Source organism: Pangasianodon hypophthalmus, chromosome 6 (genome assembly GCF_027358585.1).
Source record: "Pangasianodon hypophthalmus isolate fPanHyp1 chromosome 6, fPanHyp1.pri, whole genome shotgun sequence".
Taxonomy (NCBI): Eukaryota; Metazoa; Chordata; class Actinopteri; order Siluriformes; family Pangasiidae; genus Pangasianodon; species Pangasianodon hypophthalmus.
Window position 1 is genome coordinate 12,954,109 of NC_069715.1, and position 22,996 is coordinate 12,977,104.

Here is a 22,996-nt window from a genome sequence, read left to right on the forward strand (position 1 = left end):
ATGGTATCCATTAGACATAACATGCCACCAATAGAAGGCAAGAAATTACCAGTAGAGACCCACAGGGACCATTAGAGCTTCCATTCAAACCAATACAATTCCCATTATAACCATTAAAAGCGTTACAAATTCTGTGAGGGTTTCTATTGTTCTATTGTTTTTTTCAGCAGGGAGGTTCATGTGTAACATTTTCCCCTCAGTCCTCTGGTTACAGTCAATAAGCTGTGTACAGTAGTATTTTCTTTGATAGAAATAGTGTCAGGAAGGGTGTGTGTGTGTGTGAGTGAGTGTGTGAGTGAGTGTGTGTATGAGTGAACGTGTGAGAGAGGGAGCCCTGTGTGCAGCACTGTGCTAGAGGAGTTGGCAGAAACGTGTGAACCGCTGAACTCCTGCTTGCAGCTTGCAGCAGCCCTCAATGGGGAGGAAGAAGCGCGCGGCGCTGTAAATAACCCATCTGCTTTAACGGAACTTGAGTCCGTCAGTGCGGGCTGCCACATCCCTGTACCCGGACACCTCTCAATCTCAGCAGCACCGCTGAAAGAGCGCGCTAGAGCGAGACACCTCGGCCAGAGAAGAAAGAGAGAAGTCTCGGAAGGAAAGTAGGCAGCGCGTGAGGAGTGAGCTTTAAGCGGTGAGTGATGGCTGTTTGCTCATTCAGAAGCGCAGTATGTAGCCTTATTCAGTGTGTAAGGCGTTGGCATTGAGGCAAGGAGTTAAATCGCATCCGAGTGAAATAGTTAGGCTATATACACTTATGTAGCCTGCGATGAAAAACAAACCAGCAAACTGGCCAGCTATGTACTCAGGTAGGTACCAACATCTGGAACTGAAAGTAGCCTCTCTGTCCACATCTGTAATTTCACAAAAAACACTCTGTGCGTAAGACCTAGTTTTTATCAGGGTTCTGGCACTTTGGTGTTTTTTTATTTTTATTTTAATTTATTAAAGATTTGCTCACAGAGGAGGCAAGGTGGCTTAGTAGTACGAACATTTGTTGGGGGTTCGAATCCCACCTCTGCCCTGTGTGTATGGAGCTTGCATGTCCTCCTTGTGCTTTGGCGGTTTATTTTAGGTACTCCTGGGTTTCCTCCCCCAGTCCAAAGACATGCATTGAAGGCTGATTGGCATCTCTAAATTGTCTGGTGTGTGTGTGTGTGTGTGATGTGCCCTCTGCCATGTGCCCCAAGTTCCCTAGGATAGGCTCCAAGCTTCCTGTGTAGGATAAGTGGTACAGAAAATGGAGGGATGGATGGATAAGTGTCTTCTCACAGAAATGTACACACCAGCGAATAATGAATAGAGTATAATCCTATTTAATACAACTTTTAGTTAATTTAATGCTTTGTATCCAACACTGCACAGGTGCATATCAACATGTGTAGACAGTGCATTCCAGCAGAATAATGACACTTTGTACAAAAAATATTTAATTGAATAAGTAATAATTCAGTACATTGTGGCAGTGCAAACACTACATTATATAGTTATAACTATAGTCTAAATGCATGAAATATTTAATGCATATTTACTTACATTTTAGGGTTCTCCAGTGAAAACTGGATCCAAATATCTGTGTGTCCATTTAAAGTCCAATATAGCTCTAAATAACATGCACATTCAAGCCAGAGACACACTGGCACACTGTGCAAGTGCCAATGTTGATGTTTTAGAAGGAAAGTTTGCATTTACTCATTCATCCAAGACAAATAAGCTTCACGAAAATAGAAAATATGTTGCGATGCCTCAAATTAAACATTAAATAATAGTTTCTTATTACAATATGTTTGCATATTGTCTAGGAGTAAAGATCTGTTAACAGGATGTGACACCTTACGATGCAGAACTGCATTTAGCCTCAGCTGTATGCTTTGTGCATGAAAACAATATAACAACAACAGAAAGATTGCATAACTGGAAAGAAAGAATTGTCTGAAGTGGCCAAAGGGTGTTTGTCGGTGTAAATGATTGGTGGTGGTGTTTCAGATTGGAGGTTCTCAAACTTTTGCAGCTAGGAACCCCTTTAACTGTAATATAAATTTGATGGACCCCCTGCCAACATAATACAACCATTTAAATATTAGGTTCATTATTTAAATGTGTACATGTGTGCAAAATGATTTTGGCTATTTATTGAAGCATTTTATTCCTGAAACTCCTGACAGCAGAACAAATTAGGTCTTACTTCACATTATTTATAAGCTGACATGTTTCTGAGTTATTGAGGATTTGGATTACACTAGTTGAAAGAACCAGTTAAAAAGGCTAATAACTATACAAACATAAATATAATAATAATGACTTATGATAATAGTGGCTTGTGATTTCCATTTATGTAATAAAGTAAAAATAAATAAATAAATAAATTTTAAAAAATCACAAACGCCATGGCTGTGCTTCATGGACCCCTGAGTGGTCCCCGGACTCCACTTTCACCTTTGTGGACACCTGACCATCACACCCAGTTGTGCTTTTTGAACATCCCGTTCCAGATTTAGTCCTCCTTTGATGCTATAATCACCTTCACTCTCCTCAGAAGGTTTTCCACTAAATTTTGGAGCGTGGCTGTGGAGACTTGTGCTCATTCAGCCATTAGAGCCTTAGTGTGGTCAGGCACTGATGTCAGGCGAGGAGGCCTGGGGTGCAGTTGACATTACAATTCATTCCAAAGGTTTTCAGTGAGGTTGAGGTCAGGGCTCTGTGCAGGCCACTCGAGTTCTTCCACTAACCTGGAACAGGTTTGAGCCCCTTAATTCCAGTGAAGGGGAATTGTAATGCTACAGCATTAAAAAAAACATCCTATACAATTGTGTGCTTTTGTGGCAACAGTTTGGGGAAAAACCCACATATGGTGTAATAGTAAGGTGTCCACAGAAGTTACTAAAGTTGTGTTTTTGCATTAAATTGTGCCCTTAACATTTTCCTTGTATCATATAGACATGCTCATCAGCTAATGACCAAGACCCTTCGTGAGCTTTATCAGGTCTATAACGAGCAGTGAAAACTTTAAATGAGTAGGAACATAGCTATTAGGATTTGAGAAGCTCTGATGGAGTCAAACAGGCTGTCAGGATGGACTGGATATATTCAAGTAGCCTCCATCATGAATACTTCAAGTGTTTGCTTTAAAATCAAGTGGACTTCATTTTGAAGGGGGAAAAAAGCAATTATCACAGTGGCATGTCTCAGCAATGTGGACATGAAAAGCTGTTAAAGTGGGGTCTGCAGAACCAAAGTCCATACAGTGTGTTTTCTTTCACACAGAAGCCTGATACTGAAGCATGACTATTACAATGATTAGGTGTAGAAAATCTTGCATGTTCCTTTTATTCATTACAATATGTGTTTAAAGATACTTTAACTGCAGTGGAGATAGTCTCAGTAGTGGCCTAAATCCCAAATGGCTTTCTGTGTATGTGCACTACATATGGTATGTGTAACAGGGCTAGGGAATGTAATGGCACTCTGCAATGACTTGTGGGAAATTCACTATACTGTTTTGATGTGATCATTTATAGGACATAGCACTATTGGATTCTCGATTCTGACTGGTCAAAATGTGTTGATTAAGCTTCTATAACAGAACAGTTTGAACAGAAGTGCCGGCTGCAAGGCAAATCACATGTTCATATTAATCTGCTTCTTCTAATATGTTTTTTTTTCTATAGTAATAAATTACACAGGAACTTGTATGGTGGATACTCCACATAAACAGATTAAAATATGTGTAACTGTTGATATGGTGAAGTTTTCTGTGAGGATACATGCGAATGAGTGTCCAGTGCCAGTGCTTTTCTGAGGCAAAGCTGTTCCTTTAATCTTTCTGACATGGGAAAGGCTTCAGGACAGAGTTCTTTGTGGTTTCTCCATAGTCTTTTTGTCTTACTAACGTCATGTTTCTGAACTTGTTTAAATGATGGTTCTGTCACAGTGTGCCAGCATGTAAATCTAAGTTCTGTACCTGTCCATTTGTAAATTGCATACGAGCTTCTATTTACTTAAATAGCTTAAGGAATAAGTTCTCCAGCTACACACAAAATCAAAATAGGGGAGGAGGTAGCATTACTGGACCATTAGTCCACCATTGCTTGGTAGGTCATAGGGATCAATATTGTTAATGAACAGTTTAATTCCTATAAAGTCTTTTTTAATGCAAATGCTGAATGTTTACAAATAGCTCATGAAGACAATGCTCTAGAATAAGCAATCTAGAAGAATGACAGTAAAAATCCACTTGACTAGAAATTTGGTTTCAAAAAGTTTTGTCAGGTGTTCTGGGAATTCTGAAAACATTTTTACGTAAGGTTTTGCAACTTTATGTTAACATTTCTACAATGCTGCTACAGCTTTTTAGTTGTTGAAACATTATATTCCCATAATGCTATTTTTTTGTCTAACTGAGAACATTGTTCAACAAATCATTAGTGGATCCCACAATGGAGTGTGATGTGACATTGATTACCAAGCCTTGTGGGAAGTCATGATTTCTGCAAAAGCAGTTGAGAGAAAGCAGAAGCTGGTAGTTTAGGGGAATATTTCAGAAGTGAACGACATGATCTATTGATTTTGGATCATACCTTGCAGAAATTAAAGCTGCTGTAAACATTTTAAAGAACACTGTCTATATAGAGTCTTTACAACTTGCTAGGTAATACAAAAGATAATTACAAAATGTAGATGTGTTGAGACAAATAAATGGCTGTGACTGTCCAGCATTTTGTATATTTAACATCAGATAAGAAACCTCTTTGCAAGAAAGTAGTGTTTCCTGTTCGATAATTATTTAAAAAATGCCCAAGCAGTCCATAAAATGGTGGGGTATAAATGAACAGAAAGCCAAATGCTAACTAATGCAGTAGGAACCAAGCCTAGATTTGTTGTTGTTGTTAATATATCTGTTTGTAGCAGTGGCCTGGATGGCTGACATTCAACTAAAGGTTCTGTTTCTGCAACTGGTAACAACCACTCACACTGCAAAACTGCCTGAGGCAAGTGCTGTGGAAAAGAAAGCATTCAGAAAGGAAACAGGACAAAGCAAGTGGGAAGACATGACTGAGCACCAGGGTGGCTTTTCAGATCTGGGTAGACTGGAAAGATTCAAAGGCCTTCAAATCTGATGCTGAGCTCACTTTAAATCTGATTCTGCTAATTTAATCAGTGTACGAAGTGGTAAGTTTTTTGATCTGTAGATAAGCGTGTAGCTGTAGGTGTGGAACAAACGTCTGCACTACTGTGGTGATGCTACATGATGTTACCCATACACTGTACATGTGTTTGGATGGAGGGGCTTTAGAAAGAGGTGTACACTCTCAGAAAAAAGGGATACTGAACTGTACCTTTGCTTGTTGCTGAGGTGGTACCGTCAAGTGTACACCTCTTGTAATATTAGTACGTATCTTTTAAATTAAGTTGAATATAGTGTAACTTTAAAGCTTTAATCTAAAAAGTAATTGCAGTCCAGTTATGTACTTTAAATCCTTCTTTGAAAGCACAATATATCCAAGTTTCCAGGTGAAAGGTACTGTACATATTAAAAGCACAAAAGATAAGTGTCAAGGAAAGGTACAGTTTACTACCCTGCGTTCTGAAAGTGCTGATGAAAGACATGGGATTTAAGCCAGGCTTACTCTAATACAGTTTTGGCACAATTTTGCAGTCACTTGCGGATTCCTAGCCAGCTCTCCTCTATCACAAGACAGCTACCAACCAGGGAGGGCGATGGCTAACATGTGCTTCCACTGAGACACATGAAGCCAGCCAGCCACCTCTTTTCCACACTTATTACTGAGAGGAAAAAAGATCACAAAACACATATAATGAATGCAGCACTACCTGAACAGTGGCAGCAGCATCCTCTGTTCACCCTCTGTTCATCCTTTCATCCATAAAACTGCACAGACTCAGCGTTGCCTGCTTGTCAACTTTTTCAATGATATTGAAGTGACTACTGTCATCGTTGGCATTTAACTTTGGACGTTCATGCACTGTCTGAACCTGCATTGTGAGGTATCATACAGTGTAATGCAATTTTCTAGACAGACTGAGCCATGCAGTATGAACAGTAGTCAGATGGCAAGATTTCTTTCATCACGCCTGCCTTTGGGGGGCTGTGGTGGAAGTTAGCATGATGGACATCATTGATTGCAGCTACTTTAAATGACCTATTTGTTTGTAAATTTCCCCATTGCTTCACTCAGCAGGGAAGATGAGCAGTGTCTGAGTGCAGTGCAGTATTTCCTAGAATTGTGGGCATCATTGCCAGCAGAACTGTCAGGCCTAAATTATTAATGTTTTTTGTTTGCAGGTTTTCTTTACTGTAATAAGACAGAGAGGCCTAGTGAATCAGCTGGGTGAACTACTGGAACTGAATTGCTGTGCATAGTTATATGGAGTTATATGTAATTAGTCTAGGATTATACACCTATTCACACACTTTAATCTTCACTCCCACCCTCATTTCTCATTCTCATCATTTTCTAATGCGTTGTTACCCAATAGGTAAGCTTCATCATACAACTGTAAAAGCAATAAACTAGAAATCCACAGATTTCCAACGACATAGATAAATATTGCAGTGTTGTGACATTAGAGAGGACTAGCATTTATGTTTGACTGCATGATGCCTGCATGCCAGGGATAGTGTCCAGCAAAACAACCTATCCCTATTAATGGTTCTCCTGAAATCTGAAAAACCTGAAAATAGAAAATATCATTGGTAATCAAATTCATTTTACTTGTTGAATGAGTTTGGAGTACTTCTATATGCATTTAGTAAGCACTAGACCAGGTAGAGAATGAGTTTGAGATTTCTGGTAATTCAGTAGGCAGACAGGTGAGTAAGCATGGAGTTGATGGTAATGTAAGTGTGTAAGTGATGTTTTTCGAAAAGCATGAGCCAGAGTTTCCACTCTGACCACAGATGGGTGGACTTTAGCTTTGTGTGTGTGTGTGTGTGTGTGTGTGTGGGCATGTTTGTGAGTTTTCCTAAAGCTTTGTGTTGTGTCTGGAGACTGGGATTTAGAGATGAATATTCCATTACATCACTGCCTAAAGTAAGGCATGGGAGATGTATGATTATCCTGAGAACCATACTTAACATTAGAAGCCTATATAAAGACACTGCTTAGTTGGGGAGAAACTTAAGGTGTGTAACTCACTTATCGGATGGCGGTATGGGATGTTTGGGTGAGTTTTGCTCTCGGTTCTGCCTCCTGAAGTGGATTTAAATGTGGATTTTTAAAATCTAGAATAGATTTCTAAAAGCTTTGTTTTTCATCTGTACCAGTAATTCCTTTTAGTTTTTAAACTTTAAAGTCATGCAGGTGTTGTGGTGAAACTAACAAAAAAAAACTCTATAAAAGTTACATGTGAAGGTAGGGTCTAATGATTTCACACATGAGAAGAACATTGACAGGATCTCGGATCTGAGACATAAAAACTGAGTTTGGATATAAACATGGACCTGAGCAGAATTTATAGAATTGGAGAGACAAAAAATTTAGAACATATTGCATTTTTGAGCAATGGGGATAACATCTGTTGTTCATTTAGGAAATGCTGTTCTTATCAGAAATTCCATCGTGCTTCTGTCTCAGTGTTTGTGTGAATACACGTTTTTCCACACATGGATAGGAAAATCTAACAGTTTTGACCTTTCTCCGGTCCCCGAGAGAAAGGAAAACTGCTTGTCTTTTCCTTTCTTTCTTTCTTTCTTTCTTTCGTTCTTTCGTTCTTTCTTTTTTTTTAAACAACTAAAACAGCCTAAAGGTTTCTTTTGGTTACTGAAATTAAGTTAAGGGTTAGGTTCAGGTGTAGGCATAGCATTAATTAGCTGCATTATAATTATGTCAGTGGAAGGTCCTCATAAACGTATGTGTGTTTTTGTGTGGGTGTGTACACATCATGGCATCCAGCACCCGCACATCAGTAAAGTCATGCAGATCAGTGAGCAGCGTACAAGAAAAACATTACCAATAAGCATTTTTGTTAGCTCAGTTAGCATTATAGTCTTGCTTTGGTAGTTCCTGCTCATACTAAAACTAAATCACGTTAAAATCTCAGGCACAGTGAAGGAAGCAAATGTCGTTCATCAAACAACAATTGTGGGGCTTTCTTTTCTCTGACTATCAGTGTATTTAGCTTCACTAAGCTGAGTCTGTTTAGTCATCCATCCATCTGCCTATGTGTGGACTGCATCTCTGCTTTGATGATCAGTTATATTCAGTTTTGTCATCCCACAACACTGATCTGCTATCTGTACTAAAGATACCTAGATATCTGCACATATACACATCTTGGTTTTGTGCATTTCTGTATATATATATTAATAGATTTGCAATGTTCAGGGTATTTCACAATTTTATTCTGTCTTTCTGCTTCATCTGTCTGCTTCTAATCCCAGCTCCTGCTATAGAGATCAATAAATTGTTTTCTCTATATGCTTATTGTCTCTGCAGAAATGAAATGTATCCCCGTTCAATTTAGCAACTAATGGCCTTCAAGAAAACATGTTTGGTGACATTGCACATTTTGGTGTCACAATGTGAACAAAAACAGCATATTATGATTATATTGTGGCACAGTGTGATTGTCGTATGCCTTGCAATACATTAAAACATGCCATTGAAGCTGTGGCCTGTCAGTGTTATTGCACTGAATTTGAACAAAGTCTTTTCTTGGGCCTTGTCAGTGTTAAGATTTAAGTAAACTTATTTAGAATACCCAATATATTTTTTTCACAATTCTTATGGAACATAATAAAATTTGTAGGTTGCTTAGAGGGCTCATTTGCATATTTCAGCTGTCCAGAATATCAGTATTTTAAAGGCTAATATGGCAATAATGCCAAACAAATTATATTCTGTGCAGTCCCTGATGTACATAAATACTGCTATTGTCTCCAATTCAGTAGCTAGCTAATAGTCTCTAAAATACTTAACAGCTAGTAACCATTTAAATACTCAGCCACTCTAAATACTTAGCAACTGTTAACCATAGCATCCATTCCTGCTATGTGGTGAGAGATAAATTGTTTTTCATAAATCAGTGAATCAAAACTCAATTAAAATGATCTATGGTGGCTCAGTGTAGAGTCATGATCCATTTGCTCCTTCAGAAGTTTGGTCCAGAGTGAAATGTGCAACAGAAACCACAATGACCCTGACAGAACAAAGCAGATCCTTAAGATGAACGAATGAATGCAGTAAATGTGTCACACAGCACTGCACATGCACTACACCACTTCTGATACGCTTCCATGTTAATTAATTTGGCCCTTCTTCAAGCTTCATACCTGACCTGCTTTGCAAGATCGTAGTCCAGATGCTCAGTGGTTACAGTTCTGGACTACTGATTAGAAACTAGGACTGCCAGAAAACCTCTGCTGTTCTCTTGAGCAAAGGCCTTAACCCTTACCATTTTGGTTTTGGATGAAATTGATTTGGATGAAACATATAAGCCAGACACCACAGGGACATTAAAGCAATATGAACTCAGGCTATATGCTGTGGATGGCAGCTCAGCTCCTCAGGTACAGCATACCTGAAATGAATGACTAACATGTTTTAGCACTTTCTTAACAAAGTTTCTTAACATGTTGGAAGTTTTAGTAAATACAATAAAATATAACAGTTCTAGGCAATCATGTATTATAGATATTTATCTTGTGCTCTGGTTTCTGGTTCCTTCTTTCCACCCTTGTGGTTTCCTATTTTTGCTATGCGGTCAGTGGCCTCAAAGTTCGAACCATCATATTATGTAGGTCGCTATGGCAGCTAAACGTTGTACTCATTTTTTCTAGTTGGTATGACCTCAGTATCAGGGCTTTGTTAAAATTCTTTCTTTCAATAGCTGTGATGCTTAACATGGTTGGATAATCTTTTTTTTTTTTTTTGCCTAAATGTAATTTGGCACAGGTGTGAGATGTAACATGAAGTAACTGGATGTAACATAAATATTAATCAGCTGTATTTGTATTCTCTGTGTACGATGGTCATAGCCTATTTGTGGTTAGTGACACTAACACAGAGAGAAAAGCCATTGGTACATCAGTCTCTTAGCAACAGGAGCTCTTGCTGTGTTCCTCATGTTCTGCCGTGACGTTCTTCTTCTTTCTTGCTATCTGTGTCTGTGCAGATATGCATGCATGTGTGTGAGTGACAGAGAGAGAGAGAGAGAGAGAGAGAGAGAGAGATTTGGTCGGTCAGTTTAGTCATATACAGTGTGGTTAAAGCTGTAGTAAGTAACTGTTTTGTTAAAAATTAAGTAAGTCAGTGGACATACAAATACCAATGAAACCATATTCACATTGTTGTGAAGTTGTTTTATCTAGCTGGCTAATCAGTCAGTTAGCATTGTGTGTTTGATTTGTTTGTCTGGTTTTTGGTCCTCAAGCTTGGTTGTGTCTGTTTAGTGTGAGTGAAGTAAAGTTCCTGCTTGCTTTTATTTGTTTTTCCTTGTATTTTGGTCAGTGCTTTAGCTAGCCAGCTAGCTAATGTGAGCCAATTAGTACACAAATGGTTTAGCCTGTGAATTAATCTAAGTGCTTTTTTGCTAAAGGTGTATTTTGTTTTCCATTCTGCTTTTGTTTCCTTCTCTGTGATTTATGCTACTTATCTAACATTAACTGACCAGCTATCTACTATGGGCTGTGTGTACTTCAGCGTTCGGATTGAGCAGACGTTCTCACAGCTAACTTTAGGTTAAATTTTACACCTAGTATTGGTAACAGTGAGAGTCATGTTGATGTGCACAATAAAGTTTTTATGCTCTTGATACTTCTGTGTTATGACGTCTGTAACTGCACCCTTCTTCCATATAGGTTCACAGCCACCCACTAATAACTAGCATAGTTCTGATTAACAGTGCAGAGAAGAATACTATCTTCCCATCCAGAGAAGGTATTATGCTCTCTTAGAGCCTTTGGGCAAACGCTTCATGGTTGTGTTACTTGGGAGCCTGCAAATACTCCTTAAATGTGTATGAACTTTCCATTCTTCACCAGGGAGTGTTGACTGTTGGGAGCAGCACAGCCCTTGCTTGCGGTTACATAATGCTATCAAACAGGTCTCTTAATCCCAAACTTGCATTCTGTTACTTTAAATCATGATCAACTTGTTCAACTAAAATTTGTAAAGGTCCATTTAAATAAAATTCTTTGCCTACAAAAAGTTCCAGATAAGCAACTACCAAGAGAATAGTGACAACAGTTCCTTTTAAATCCTTATTTATTAATAATTAGTTTATAGATATAAGTAAGACTATTTGAAGTGGGTATGTTTTGTTTTGTGGTAGTGCTTCACATTATCACTTTTGACTAGCACCATAGAATTTCACAATCTGGGAAAACTACCCCTTTTCCTATTTAATGCCTTCAGTTACACAGTTGACATAAATGCTTGGGACTGAATAAGCCTAACAGAAGAACTGCTTTGGAAAAGCTGAGCTGGTTCCTGTTTATGTCATACATGTGTCAGTTCTTCTCCAGCATTTTTTTTTCCAATTCTTGGTTTGGTCGACTGAAATACTTTGCAGGATCTGCATCTGGATCACAGTCTGCCAATTTTGACTGTCAAAAGTGGTAACTGCAGTTACCATTAAACATTAGCTGTGGAGTTTCTGAACTGAAACCATCTGTGATAATGAACTATTATTTAAACATTATGAAGACTATTGCTGTTAATTATAAAATCTGTACAAAACAGTTTGCAGTTAGGTAAAAATTCCAACAAATTTAATGAAAGCAATTTGACAAACTTGATTTACTACTCTTGTGTAATTTATGTGTAGTAATTACTTTCCCTTATTGTGTGTGTGTGCGTGTGTTTAGGCTGTGGGAGAGGAGGCACTCCAGCTTGCATGGCATACACAATGGGCTCAGGGCCCAACGCCGGCCCTGCCATTGGCCCTCAGCACTGTGTCACCAAGGTGGAGCTCTCCGTGTGCTGCTCGAACCTGCTGGACCGCGACGTTGCCTCTAAGTCTGACCCATTCTGCGTGCTCTTCCACGAGGTGGACAGTAACTGGGTGGAGGTGCGACAGCTCTGACACGTCCCCTCTGTCCTTCAGTAGTACTGATGAGAAGTTTAGGGGCCAGGGCAGAGATTAAGTTTAAATGTGAAAGTATCCGAAATCCTTTTCAATACACAGTGTGATGGACATAATGGGGAGCACAAAAGAGATGGTAGCAAGAGAGGGATAAAAACTGGAACAAAACTGATATGAGAAGGAGAACAATGGATAGAATGGAGAGTGTAGAAAGAATAGCGGTTTTAGAGAGGGTGAATAGAAGCGGTGATGGTTGTGTGAGGGAAGAGAACAGTAATATGTGAGGGCAGACAAAAGGAAGAGAGACATCAAGCCAAACCAGTAAATGTTTGTGGCACATTACAGTTAGTCAGTAAGTCTGAGAGAAACACTTTAACAAGGAGCAGGTGCTCCAGGGGCCATAATGTGTGTTAGAAAGCGTGTGTGCTTGTGATTTGGAGTGGACCTCCACTAACAGTCAATAGTGCAAGCCTGCACATGAAATCAATGTTTCTCAGCCCGCCGTAGTCATGGCAACAACATGGGAAACAAAAGGCTTATGCTTTTTAAGCAGAGATGCAGAGAGAGAGATAAAGAGGGAGTGTGGTGGGTAAGGGTTAGGGGAAGAAACAAGGGGAAGAATTAGGCTAGTAGAAATAGGTAGTAATAAATTCTTAAATTCTTCTTTTGCCAAGGGGTCCGTGGATCAATAAAACAGCTCTCTCTTTCTCTGTTTGTGTGTGTGTGTGTGTGTGTGTGTGTGCGCGTGTGAGTGTATGTCCATGACGCACAAACACTAACTGACACTTAGATCTCCCACAGAAATGTAGCTTTGCTTTATTTTCACACATGAACAAGGTTTTCACCTCAATCTCATGATAAACACTGTTCAGATGTCATACTATTCATTTTCATTCTTTTAAATAGTTACTACAACAGGAAATCTGTTTCACTACTGTAATGGATTACAAAGGGATTTTACACACACACAAACACAAGGAAACAGGACATAGTTGAAGGAAAAATTCTAAAAACAGACACAATTTAAGGGGAAAAAACCTGTACAAAATTTGGTGATAAGAATTTCTTAGTGGAAAGGGGCTTTCTGCAATTGTTAGATTAGACATTTTCTTGTTTTCCAATCTCCACTTGTTAGATTGGAAGTCTCTTGAAGGGTGCCAGTAACTCTGGAGTTGACTTTACTTGTGTGTCAAATATAGGCAGAAGAATGATAATACATGTTAATGAAATCAGAGCAGCTATTCTTTATAGCCACTGAAAAAGCTGTCATGGGCTTGGCTGGTTTCAGAAGGAAGAGAAGCATGCACACACATGCACGCACACACACACACACACACACACACACAGTGTGGGGTGGCAAGCAAATATGTTTTTCTTTAGAACTGTACACACAGCATCACATCTCAGCCCATATGTTCAGTCCCATCTAGGGGTCTGCTTGGGTGTATACACATATGCATTTGTGTTTGAGCATGTTTGTGTGTTTCCATATTGCTTTGGACTGTTGGCAAGCATTTGTTCAATAAATAGTTGAACTGTGACTGTCTTTTCGCTCTCTGTCTCATTCCCTCTATCTGTCCTCCTCTGTCCCTCCCCCCTTCCTTCCTTTCTCTCTCTATTTCTCTATCTCTCTCTAACATTCCTTAAATGTCTAATGACCTTTAATCACTCCATATTACATCAGCTATACACATTTGCCTTACCTCAGAAATGTGGGCTGTCTTCTCTTTTTCTCTGAAAGCATGCTACTCTGCACCACAGAGCCATAACAAAATGCAGCCGAGAGAATGCTCTGATCAATAGCAATCATATCCCCACAAATACTGATTGTCTGAAGCGCAGTTATCTTATCCACAAGGATAAGTTCTCCAAAATGCTGATGTAATTGTTTTCAGGAGACGAGCTAAGTAACTCTGTTTCACGTGTGTGTTTGTGTGTGTGTGTGTGTGTGTGTGTGTGTGTGTGTGTGTTTGTGTGGCTGCAGCTGGGCCGTACAGAGACAGCGGTGAACAATCTGAACCCTGTGTTTGGAGTGAAGTTCCAGGTGGACTACCACTTTGAGGAGGTCCAGAAGCTGAAGTTTGCCATGTTTGATGAGGACAAGTGCAGCAGCCAGCTGTATGAGCACGACTTTCTGGGAGAGTTCATCTGCACGCTGGGAGTGGTACTGCATTACCGCTTTACACCTGCGCCATCCACTGCCTGTTATTTATCATATATTTACTGATATTTAAAGCTACTGGCAGGTGTTAATCCTTACTGGCAATGTTCAGATAGTGGCCTAAATATATCCTGCCTTAACAAGCAAAATAAAAATTTAAAATAGCCAAACATTGTAAAAAGTTGAATTTAACAGGACATAGAGTTACAAAAATACAAAACATTTTCAGTCAGTTATCATCATGATGCATCATGCACAAATAGATCCAGCCATCTCTGCACACCATGCTTTCCGTAAACATTAGCTAATGAGCCTGCATTGATCTTGCTAACTCTCTTTGCAATCACAGCCTCTATGGTGACCTTTGGCTGATTAAAGAGCTCTTTATCCATCTTCTTCTGAGCTTATTTAACTAGCCTGTCTTTCACCGTACAGATTGTGTCCAATAAGAAACTTCATCGGCCTCTTATCCTGGCCAATGGCAAACCAGCGGGAAAGGGAGCCATCACAGTAAGACCTCAAGACCTCCTCTGATAACATTATAAAGTCACCAGCTTATTGTACCAGCAATTTGTACATTTAAGAGCATCACATTAGATTTGTGCTTTTATTCTAGATAACAGCCCAGGAGTTATCAGACAACAGAATAATCACCCTTTCCATGTGTGGGAGAAAGCTGGATAAAAAAGTAAGACAAATCATATATATATAAATCTCTTTTTTGTAGTGTTGGTTAAACTGAAATGATGTTATTAATTATACTGATGGGTATTTCTACTCCGGATTCCAGGATTTCTTCGGTAAATCAGACCCTTACTTGGAGTTCCACAAACAAGGCGAGGATGGAAAATGGATGTTGGTCCACAGAACAGAGGTAATATACACCATTAACTCTGTATTTATTCCCTTACAATGAAGACAATTATCCCTACGAAATAACACCTATGGAAATATGCAGTGACCATGAAGAGTGTTAAACGAGTTTGTAACAAATCTCAACGATGGGCAGGGAGGAGGCAGGAACCGAGTGAACTTAAACGTAATGTTTAATCGTAAACGTAACATAAATATAACATAAAACGCAAAACACGCATGCATCTCTCTCTCTCCCTCAGCGTCTTCAGCCTCTCCTTTATCCCTGTCTCCCACTGATTAGCCAACTGAGTGCCAGGCATGCGTCCTCACAGTCTGGCCCCTCCCTCCTGCTCGTCACAGAGTTAAAACTGTTTTATAGTTTAAATTCTTAACAGTGTTCCTGATGAAGCTTTGCACACTTCTCAGCCAGCTTCATCCAGAACCACCAGGAGGTTTTTCTCCAAAAAGTTTTTTTTTAAGAAATAAAGTTCCCAAATAGGCAGAGCACTTATTGGCATCTAAGTTCTTGTTTAGGCAAGTGCATCAATACAAAATACACAGGGAATAACAAAAAAATAGAAATAAATTTATACATGGACATTAACTTCACTATTTACAATTTCAACCTTTATCACACTGCCAAAGCAAACAATGAAAAAAGTATTTATTCAGTCCATTTAATCCAAACTCCAAACTCTTTGGTAGTGCTCATTACATTAGACTATAGTTAGTTACAGTACATAGTGGCTGTCTATTAATATCTTATAGTTCTGCCATAAAGTGTGTTTGTGTATCTGCTGTGTGGCAGGTGATTAAGAACACTCTGGACCCTGTATGGAAGCCGTTCACTGTGCCACTGATTTCTCTCTGCAATGGTGATGTGGACAGAAACATCAAAGTAGGTCTTATCTTTGTGTAAATTATAACCTGGACTTGTGGTAAAAATGAGATGCTGGTAGAAACATGTGAACCATTAAAAAAACTGCCCTGTTTTTTTGCCATTGGCAAACTAATTCTCAAAACATTCTTTGCCCTAAAATGTTGCCCAGAAATGGACCTTTCTCAGTTATGCTGGTGTTTTCTTACTGGTGGGTGTGACTGGCTATATCCTGGGTTAGGGTTACATTTTATACATTAGGTTACACTTTTTCTGTGCTAACTTTGCTAATTAAGCTCTATCCACAACACCCTACCAAAGACTCCTGTCATTCCCCACTAACTATGTCAGCTCAGTTCACTCTTTTGTCTTTCGCAGACATGCCACCAGACCCAGTAAAATACAGAAGTGCCCCGTTAAAGTCATGGCAAAAAATCTATCCTGACTGTACCTTGCTTTTATTAAGACCATTGGCTAAGCATGACATACTGTAATACTGGTAATAATACTGAACTAATAATAATTCATTAGTGCACATAGCTACAATGATTGCCATCACATCCAAAATTTATGCTGCTTTCCAGAAGTGTCATCATTCATTGAATATTGAATCACTGAATTCATTGTCTGTAGACTTAGTTTAAACTAGAAAGTTTAGCTCAGATATTATGGCCAAATATAATCTGAGCTCTCTTGCTAGCATTAAATTTGGAGAAAAATACCAATTCATTATGAAATCCTCATTGTATTTACACATTTTTCAGGTAAAACTGCTTTCCAGATCAATTTGTAGATATAGAATTACTGACTATAGCCTATTGTTCTCATACCAGCACTACACACAGTACCATGTCAGTGTCACTACTGTGGAGATTAAGGTGTGTAAGGTGTATGGATGCAGTAACAACCAAAGTTAACTGTCAAATGAGAAAGGTCTTAGATTAAGAAAAGTCCATGCCAATGAAAAACTCACATGAAAAAAAAGTTTGTCCTGCAGAGAACACATTTCCATAGCAAGTGTACATTACGTATATATTTATTGTGTAAAATGTTGGACAATAATATTGTGATATATTATTTTAGATATTTTCACACACCCCTTTAGCTTTTTTTTGTGCTACCCCACCTTTCAAGATTTTCAACTTTTACTATATTCCAGTGGACTAGTTCAGTCTTGAGCACATCTGAGCCTCGGCTTTGAGGAAGTGTTTGTTTTCTCAGGTGGTATGCTATGACTATGATAACGATGGAGGCCACGACTTCATTGGAGAATTTCTGACCACAGTCACCAAGATGAGTGAAGCACAGAACGCAGTAGAGGTGAGCTGGGCTTAAAGCGTGACACGCTTTCTCAGAATTATCCACAAACAGGGCTTGCTGTGGATCTCTAAAAAACTCTTTATGTGCCTGGAATTAAAACTGTACAAATGAAAGGCTTTAAGTAATAAATTTAAGAAGTATAACATATTACATTTAATTTCAGACTTAATTTTTTAGTTAAGTTTTAGGACAACCAATATGCTAGTGTCGTTTTTTATTTATTTTTATTTATTTATTTATTTGTTTATTTTGTGGTTGTTTTTTAAATCATATCATACATAACACAGCATCACTTTGGGCACATCATGTAAGGCAGATATTCATAGGTTAACATTACCTGCTTTTATGCTACAATCATCTGTAAATTATAGGCATCATTTAGGCTGATGGGGGGAAATATTGTATAGAAATAAACATCATACTCACAAATTAAAATTTCTCCTACAACAGTTGAAGATACTTTCCTTTTCACTAACAAAAAATATTGTTAAAATGAGATTTATTTGATTAATTTTAATTACAAAAACAAGCTGTTTGTGAAATGTCATTGTAAGTGAACTTGGAATTATGTGTTGTGGTAAGATGAGACCAGATATAAACTTTTTGACCATGCGCTCCTCTGCATATAATTTTGAAATCAGTATTTTGCCACAAACATTTATATGTTGTTTTGTAAAATTGTAAGGCACAAAATATCCTTCATTAGATGTTATTTATTTTATATATTTGATTTAATGAAGAGTGCCAATAATTATGTAATTAACTAACATATAGAGAGATCTGTCCAAAAAAGGGAAATGTAAATTTAATGTAAATTCAACTAATATGGTTGGAAAATAGTTACACTTTCTTGTTAAAAATGTGTGTCAAATGATTACTCTTATGGCCTTTTCATAATATTATGCTGCTTTTTAAGGTGTTTTCTACTTTCTCTAAGCCTTACTACTTGTTTATTCTATTTAGTGTTTTAATATTTAGTGTGTCATAACTGTGTTTCAGTATTTTGGTCTTAAATTCTGGTATTGCATTGAAAAAGTCTATGCATGTATTGGCTTACCTTGAACTTGAGGTAGGAACTTGAGGCACACGTCCTGTTAAAGCTTCCACCACCAATTCATTTCCCTCACACTGGAGTCATTACTTTCATAATGCACATGTACAGAGATGAAAATATCATTTCTCATGGGTTTGTTGCACTCATTCCTTTGCACATTGTGGGAACAGTGCCTGTGCTTCATTATCTGGCATAATGAAGCTGAAAGAAAGAGCGAATGAGCAGAGATGCACTCAAATGTGGAGGGTGTGACAGACTAAGTGGGAGAGATAGGAAAGAATGAAAGCAGAAATTAGAGCAAGAGAGAGAGAGAGAGATGGCGAGAGTAACAGCTTCTTTTTTTGGAGATGTAAATCGCTCTTGTTTAACTGCTGCCTTGTTTGCAGGAACGAGCATTGTGTGTTGCCTGTCACAAGTGAGAGTGTGTGTTCTTACAGGAAACAACCGTAGGCGGAACCCACAACCATAGCTTGCCCTTTGCTTGTTCACAGGCACCTGCAGTATGTTTAGGGTTCACATTATTTCTGAAATGGATCTAATCTTATCTTCAGTGATATTAACACTAGACTTTGGAATAGTATTTCACACAATGACTGCTTTGTCCTCTTTCAAGACCGAACTCAAAACACCTTTCCTATCTATACCAGCACCCCTTTTTTGCCCTGAAACAATTTTCCACAGGCTATCATTATTATAATTATACCACAGCAATGTTCATTTCTCAATTCTAATTGGTCAGAAGGTGTTGATTACTTTTCTATAACAGCACGACTGTGACAATAGCTCTAGCTGCAAGGTTTATATTAATCTATTATACTTCCTATAGTAACAACTTACACAGGGACTTGTATGGCAGACGTGCCACATAAAAGTTTGTAATAGTTCATTATCATATCAACCATATCAGCTGTTGGTGAAGTTGTATGGTGAAGTTTTCTTTGAGGAGACGGAAGGAAGGAGTCTCCAGTGTCAGCTCTTTGTAATGTCCAGAGATAAAGCTGTAATTTTCATTTTTCTGAAGGACTTTAAGCTTTGACAAGCTGCATTTTTTTTTGTCTTATTAACTTCAAGAGGAGGTAGTAAGTTATAAGTTATAACAGGAAGTAACTTGTTACTTCCTGTTACTTATTTCTGTAAAGCTGTTTTGTGACAATGTCCATTGTTAAAGCGCTATACAAATAAAACTGAATTGAACTTGTTTCATGGCTATTCCAGAAGCATAATTGTCAATGGAAAAAAATATGATGTCATACTTTAATTAATAGAAAAGTATAATTGTTGGAAAATTGCTGTGTTTAAGAGGAATAAAGCACTTTGGGATGTGCTGTTATTGGAAAATCATCACTTTTGGGGTGGAAATTAATCACTTTTGGTCTTCTGCTTTGTGATTAATTTTCTATAAAAGCATGTCCTGTTATGATTTATTCCTTCCTAATCTCAGCACTGCACTACCATGACTTGACACAGGGGACCCTGACAATGAACCTTTTCCAGTCAAGAGTTATAATAGATATTCATCACTCACACAAATGTAGCCCAAAGACAGCAGTTAGCACAAGCCTCCTGAAGGGAATCTGACTGAATGACACAGGCTTTATCTACTTTTAAACATGAGAAACATTTGCATGTGTCTCTGAGGTTTGCTCTTGTGAGTATTCATCACATGTTCGACTCTGTTTCCACTGCTGCAGGTGGAGTTTGAATGCATCAATCCGAAGAAACAGAAGAAGAAAAAGAACTACAAGAACTCTGGAATCATCATTCTGAAGTCCTGCAAGGTGAAGAAGCACCATCACTCCCATGTACCAGTTCACCAGCTCTAGAATTAAGCAGTTAAAATAAGTGCAGTACAAAGCTGCTTTGACATTACATACAAACATTAAAGAATTTATCATACACCTTACAGGTCTGCTTATTTTCTTTTCTTTCTTTATTTATGCTAGCTCTCATTAGGGCTTTGTAGTGCTGTAGGCAGAGATTAATTTAATGGCTCTAAATCCCCTGGTAAATAACACATAGTATTAATATCAGCACAAGGCACCTGTTACTCCTGAGCCATCAGTAGTGAGCAGAATTGCTCCTGTCCATGCGCCCAGCTAAGTGGTAAAATGACTCAATTATTTGCAGTAATCAGCAGTTCAGCTTGTATGACCCTGACACATGTGCACACATACAGGGGGCTACATGATAAAAGCGTCTCTATTTATTTGCTCTTGTGTTGCTCTCCTCACAAGGATGCTTTATGGAGAAGTGTGTGACTGACCGTGTGCTTGTTTGATGCTCCTCAGATTACGAGGGATTACTCATTCTTGGATTACATCCTGGGCGGCTGTCAGCTTATGTTCACTGTAAGTTTGCCCTGGTTTCCTGTTTAGTAAAGCATAAATTCAGTTCCTTCTCTGTCAGATTTTGTAAATTCTTTATTTTTAAAGGGAGATGTCACACAATACAGTACAATGTAGTAATATTGCATGTATGTACAGTATGCATTACTTGGAACCTACTCGTTCCTCTTTTAATATACATACTGACATCATACCCATACTGTGTCAGAAATAAGTAGCCTACCAGGGCTAAGAGTTGCATCATGGAACATTTTATTTAGCTCTGCTTATGTTGGTTGTTGGTGTATGTTCCTAGCAGTGAACATCCTGAGTTTTATGTTTAAGATTTTATGTTTAAGAATTTATGGCATTTAAGCAGTATTTTTAATAGAGTCCATAGACGTCCTGCGTGTGGACTGGCAAAAAGACATGTCTCAGTGCTCGCAGAACAGAAGTGTTCTCACGTGGGACAGTTTCTCTGCATGCTGGCTTCACTGCTCCATGCTCATGAATACCTCTGTGTGTGCAGAGTTCACAGCACCTTCAGCACCTCCTCGCTCAAAATCAGTGCCCAAACTGATGCTCTTGTGTCTGAATGAACACAAATCCCCACAGCTGCACTCCAAAATCTAGTGGAAAACCTTCCCAGAAGAGTGGAGGTTACTGTAACCTCAAAGGGGGGACTAAATCTGGAATAGGATTTTCAAAAAACACATGATTTTCAGGTGTCCCCATACTTTTGGACATATAGTGTAATGTCCAAAAGTATATAATGTCCAAATCGCTGTCATTTTGTATCGTCTGTTCATTAGTGTGCCAACTTACATGCACTTTACATCATGCGGTATAGTGTATGTCCAGATCACTGTCATTTTGTATTGTGTGTTCATTAATGTGCCAACTTACAGTCAGTCAACTTCATGTGGTATCGTTGTTGGTATCAGAGCATTTTTATGAGTATCACGGTATCACACCAATACCTGATACCAATATTGGTATTGCTGCATCGTTAATTAAAATTAATGAACCAAACAAGGGGAAGCAGGACAGGCGAAGTATTATAAGATGAACCTTACTGAGTTATTTTTTTATGATTTACTTATGCCATTTTGTACACAACATATGCTTAAAACAACATAGGGATGTACAGAGAAAAGAGAAATAAAATAATAATAATAAAAAAAATTAAAAATAAATAAATAAATAAATATAGACAAAAAGTCAGACCAACAAGTAAAGGATGTGCTAAAGTGATAAATCCTATTGCATGTTGGTGCAGGTCAGGGCGACGCTCAGGTCAGGGCGACGCTCAGGTCAGGGCGAAAAGATAAGCCATCTTTTATGCCTTGAGTATGTGAGGGAGGATGTGGGCACTTCCAGTAAACTAGGACGAGATGTCTTGCCAAGAATGGCAAAAAAAGCCACCAGGTCAACAAAATAGGTTGGTAATGATAGACCTATGGGCAGAACACCAGACAGCCTAGTTATGGGTAAAGGGCAGATAGCTACAGAAGTAATGGACTGCAAAAAAAAAAAAAAATTAAAGCTAGACACCCAGAAAGGGGACAGTGCAGAGCAGGTTCAAAAAAGATGAATTACACTGGTACAGAAAAGAAGAAGGAATATACTGATATAGTTACTGGAGGTAGAAAGGATCCTCATTTCAGGCTGTATCTCTAAAATAGGGTCTTATAAGCTTTGCATAATGAGCTTTCTTCATTGCAGTTAACTCCTTAAACTCCAGTGACATTGATCTTTCCTGTTAGTTTAAGTACATTTTCTGTCTACAATCATAGACAGTAAGTGAGTAATGAGCTAAGTGTTTAATGGGTTGTATACATAAATAGACAAATACATAATATGAGACAAATGTATATTTATAAGATGAATTAAATGGTTAATATTAGATGTCTTAATCCATGACCACTCTGGTGCATTAGAGAGCTTGACATCACTGTATTACTTTATTTCATATTCTGTTCTGACTGAGACCATGTTTACTTCTAAAAGAGAGGTTTTATTATTATTTTTAATGCTTCTGATGCCATATGCATCTCTGCTCTTTGATTGGTGCGTGGTGGAGGGTGAAACTCCTCTGCCTTCTTTCTGTGCGGTGTCTGAGTGAAGAGCCTCTGCTCATGGTCCTTTATGTAACTCGGTTAAATGACACAGAAAGTGAGTGAAAGGCACGGGTTGCTATAGTGATGGCACTGAAAGGGCCCTGACAGGAGAGAGATACAGAGAGCTACAGGAAGGTCTGAGGAAAGCTGTTTTGCTCTACCTTCTTCATGTGTAACCTTTAAAAGCTCAAGTACGCCACAGATGGACTGATGTTCTGCTCATGATTACGAGCATTCTTGGCT

General features: G+C 38.5%; 1 protein-coding gene across 3 annotated transcripts in view; it reads left to right on the plus strand.

The window, feature by feature from the left end:
* Positions 1-300: 300 nt before the first annotated feature.
* Positions 301-22,996, plus strand: part of cpne2 (copine II) — a 39,630-nt gene continuing 16,934 nt past the window's right edge. The window contains exons 1-10 of one of the 3 annotated variants that reach the window (XM_026927407.3): positions 301-631; positions 11,825-12,027; positions 14,027-14,206; positions 14,639-14,713; positions 14,820-14,891; positions 14,994-15,077; positions 15,867-15,956; positions 17,157-17,255; positions 20,001-20,087; positions 20,598-20,657. In XM_026927407.3, coding sequence (XP_026783208.1) covers positions 11,854-12,027; positions 14,027-14,206; positions 14,639-14,713; positions 14,820-14,891; positions 14,994-15,077; positions 15,867-15,956; positions 17,157-17,255; positions 20,001-20,087; positions 20,598-20,657 — 921 coding nt within the window. In that variant the 5' untranslated portion in view covers positions 301-631; positions 11,825-11,853. Of the gene's footprint in view, positions 632-670; positions 807-7,080; positions 7,183-11,824; positions 12,028-14,026; positions 14,207-14,638; positions 14,714-14,819; positions 14,892-14,993; positions 15,078-15,866; positions 15,957-17,156; positions 17,256-20,000; positions 20,088-20,597; positions 20,658-22,996 lie in introns of those variants that run through there. The other 2 variants (XM_034305396.2, XM_034305397.2) reach the window with 2 other exon arrangements.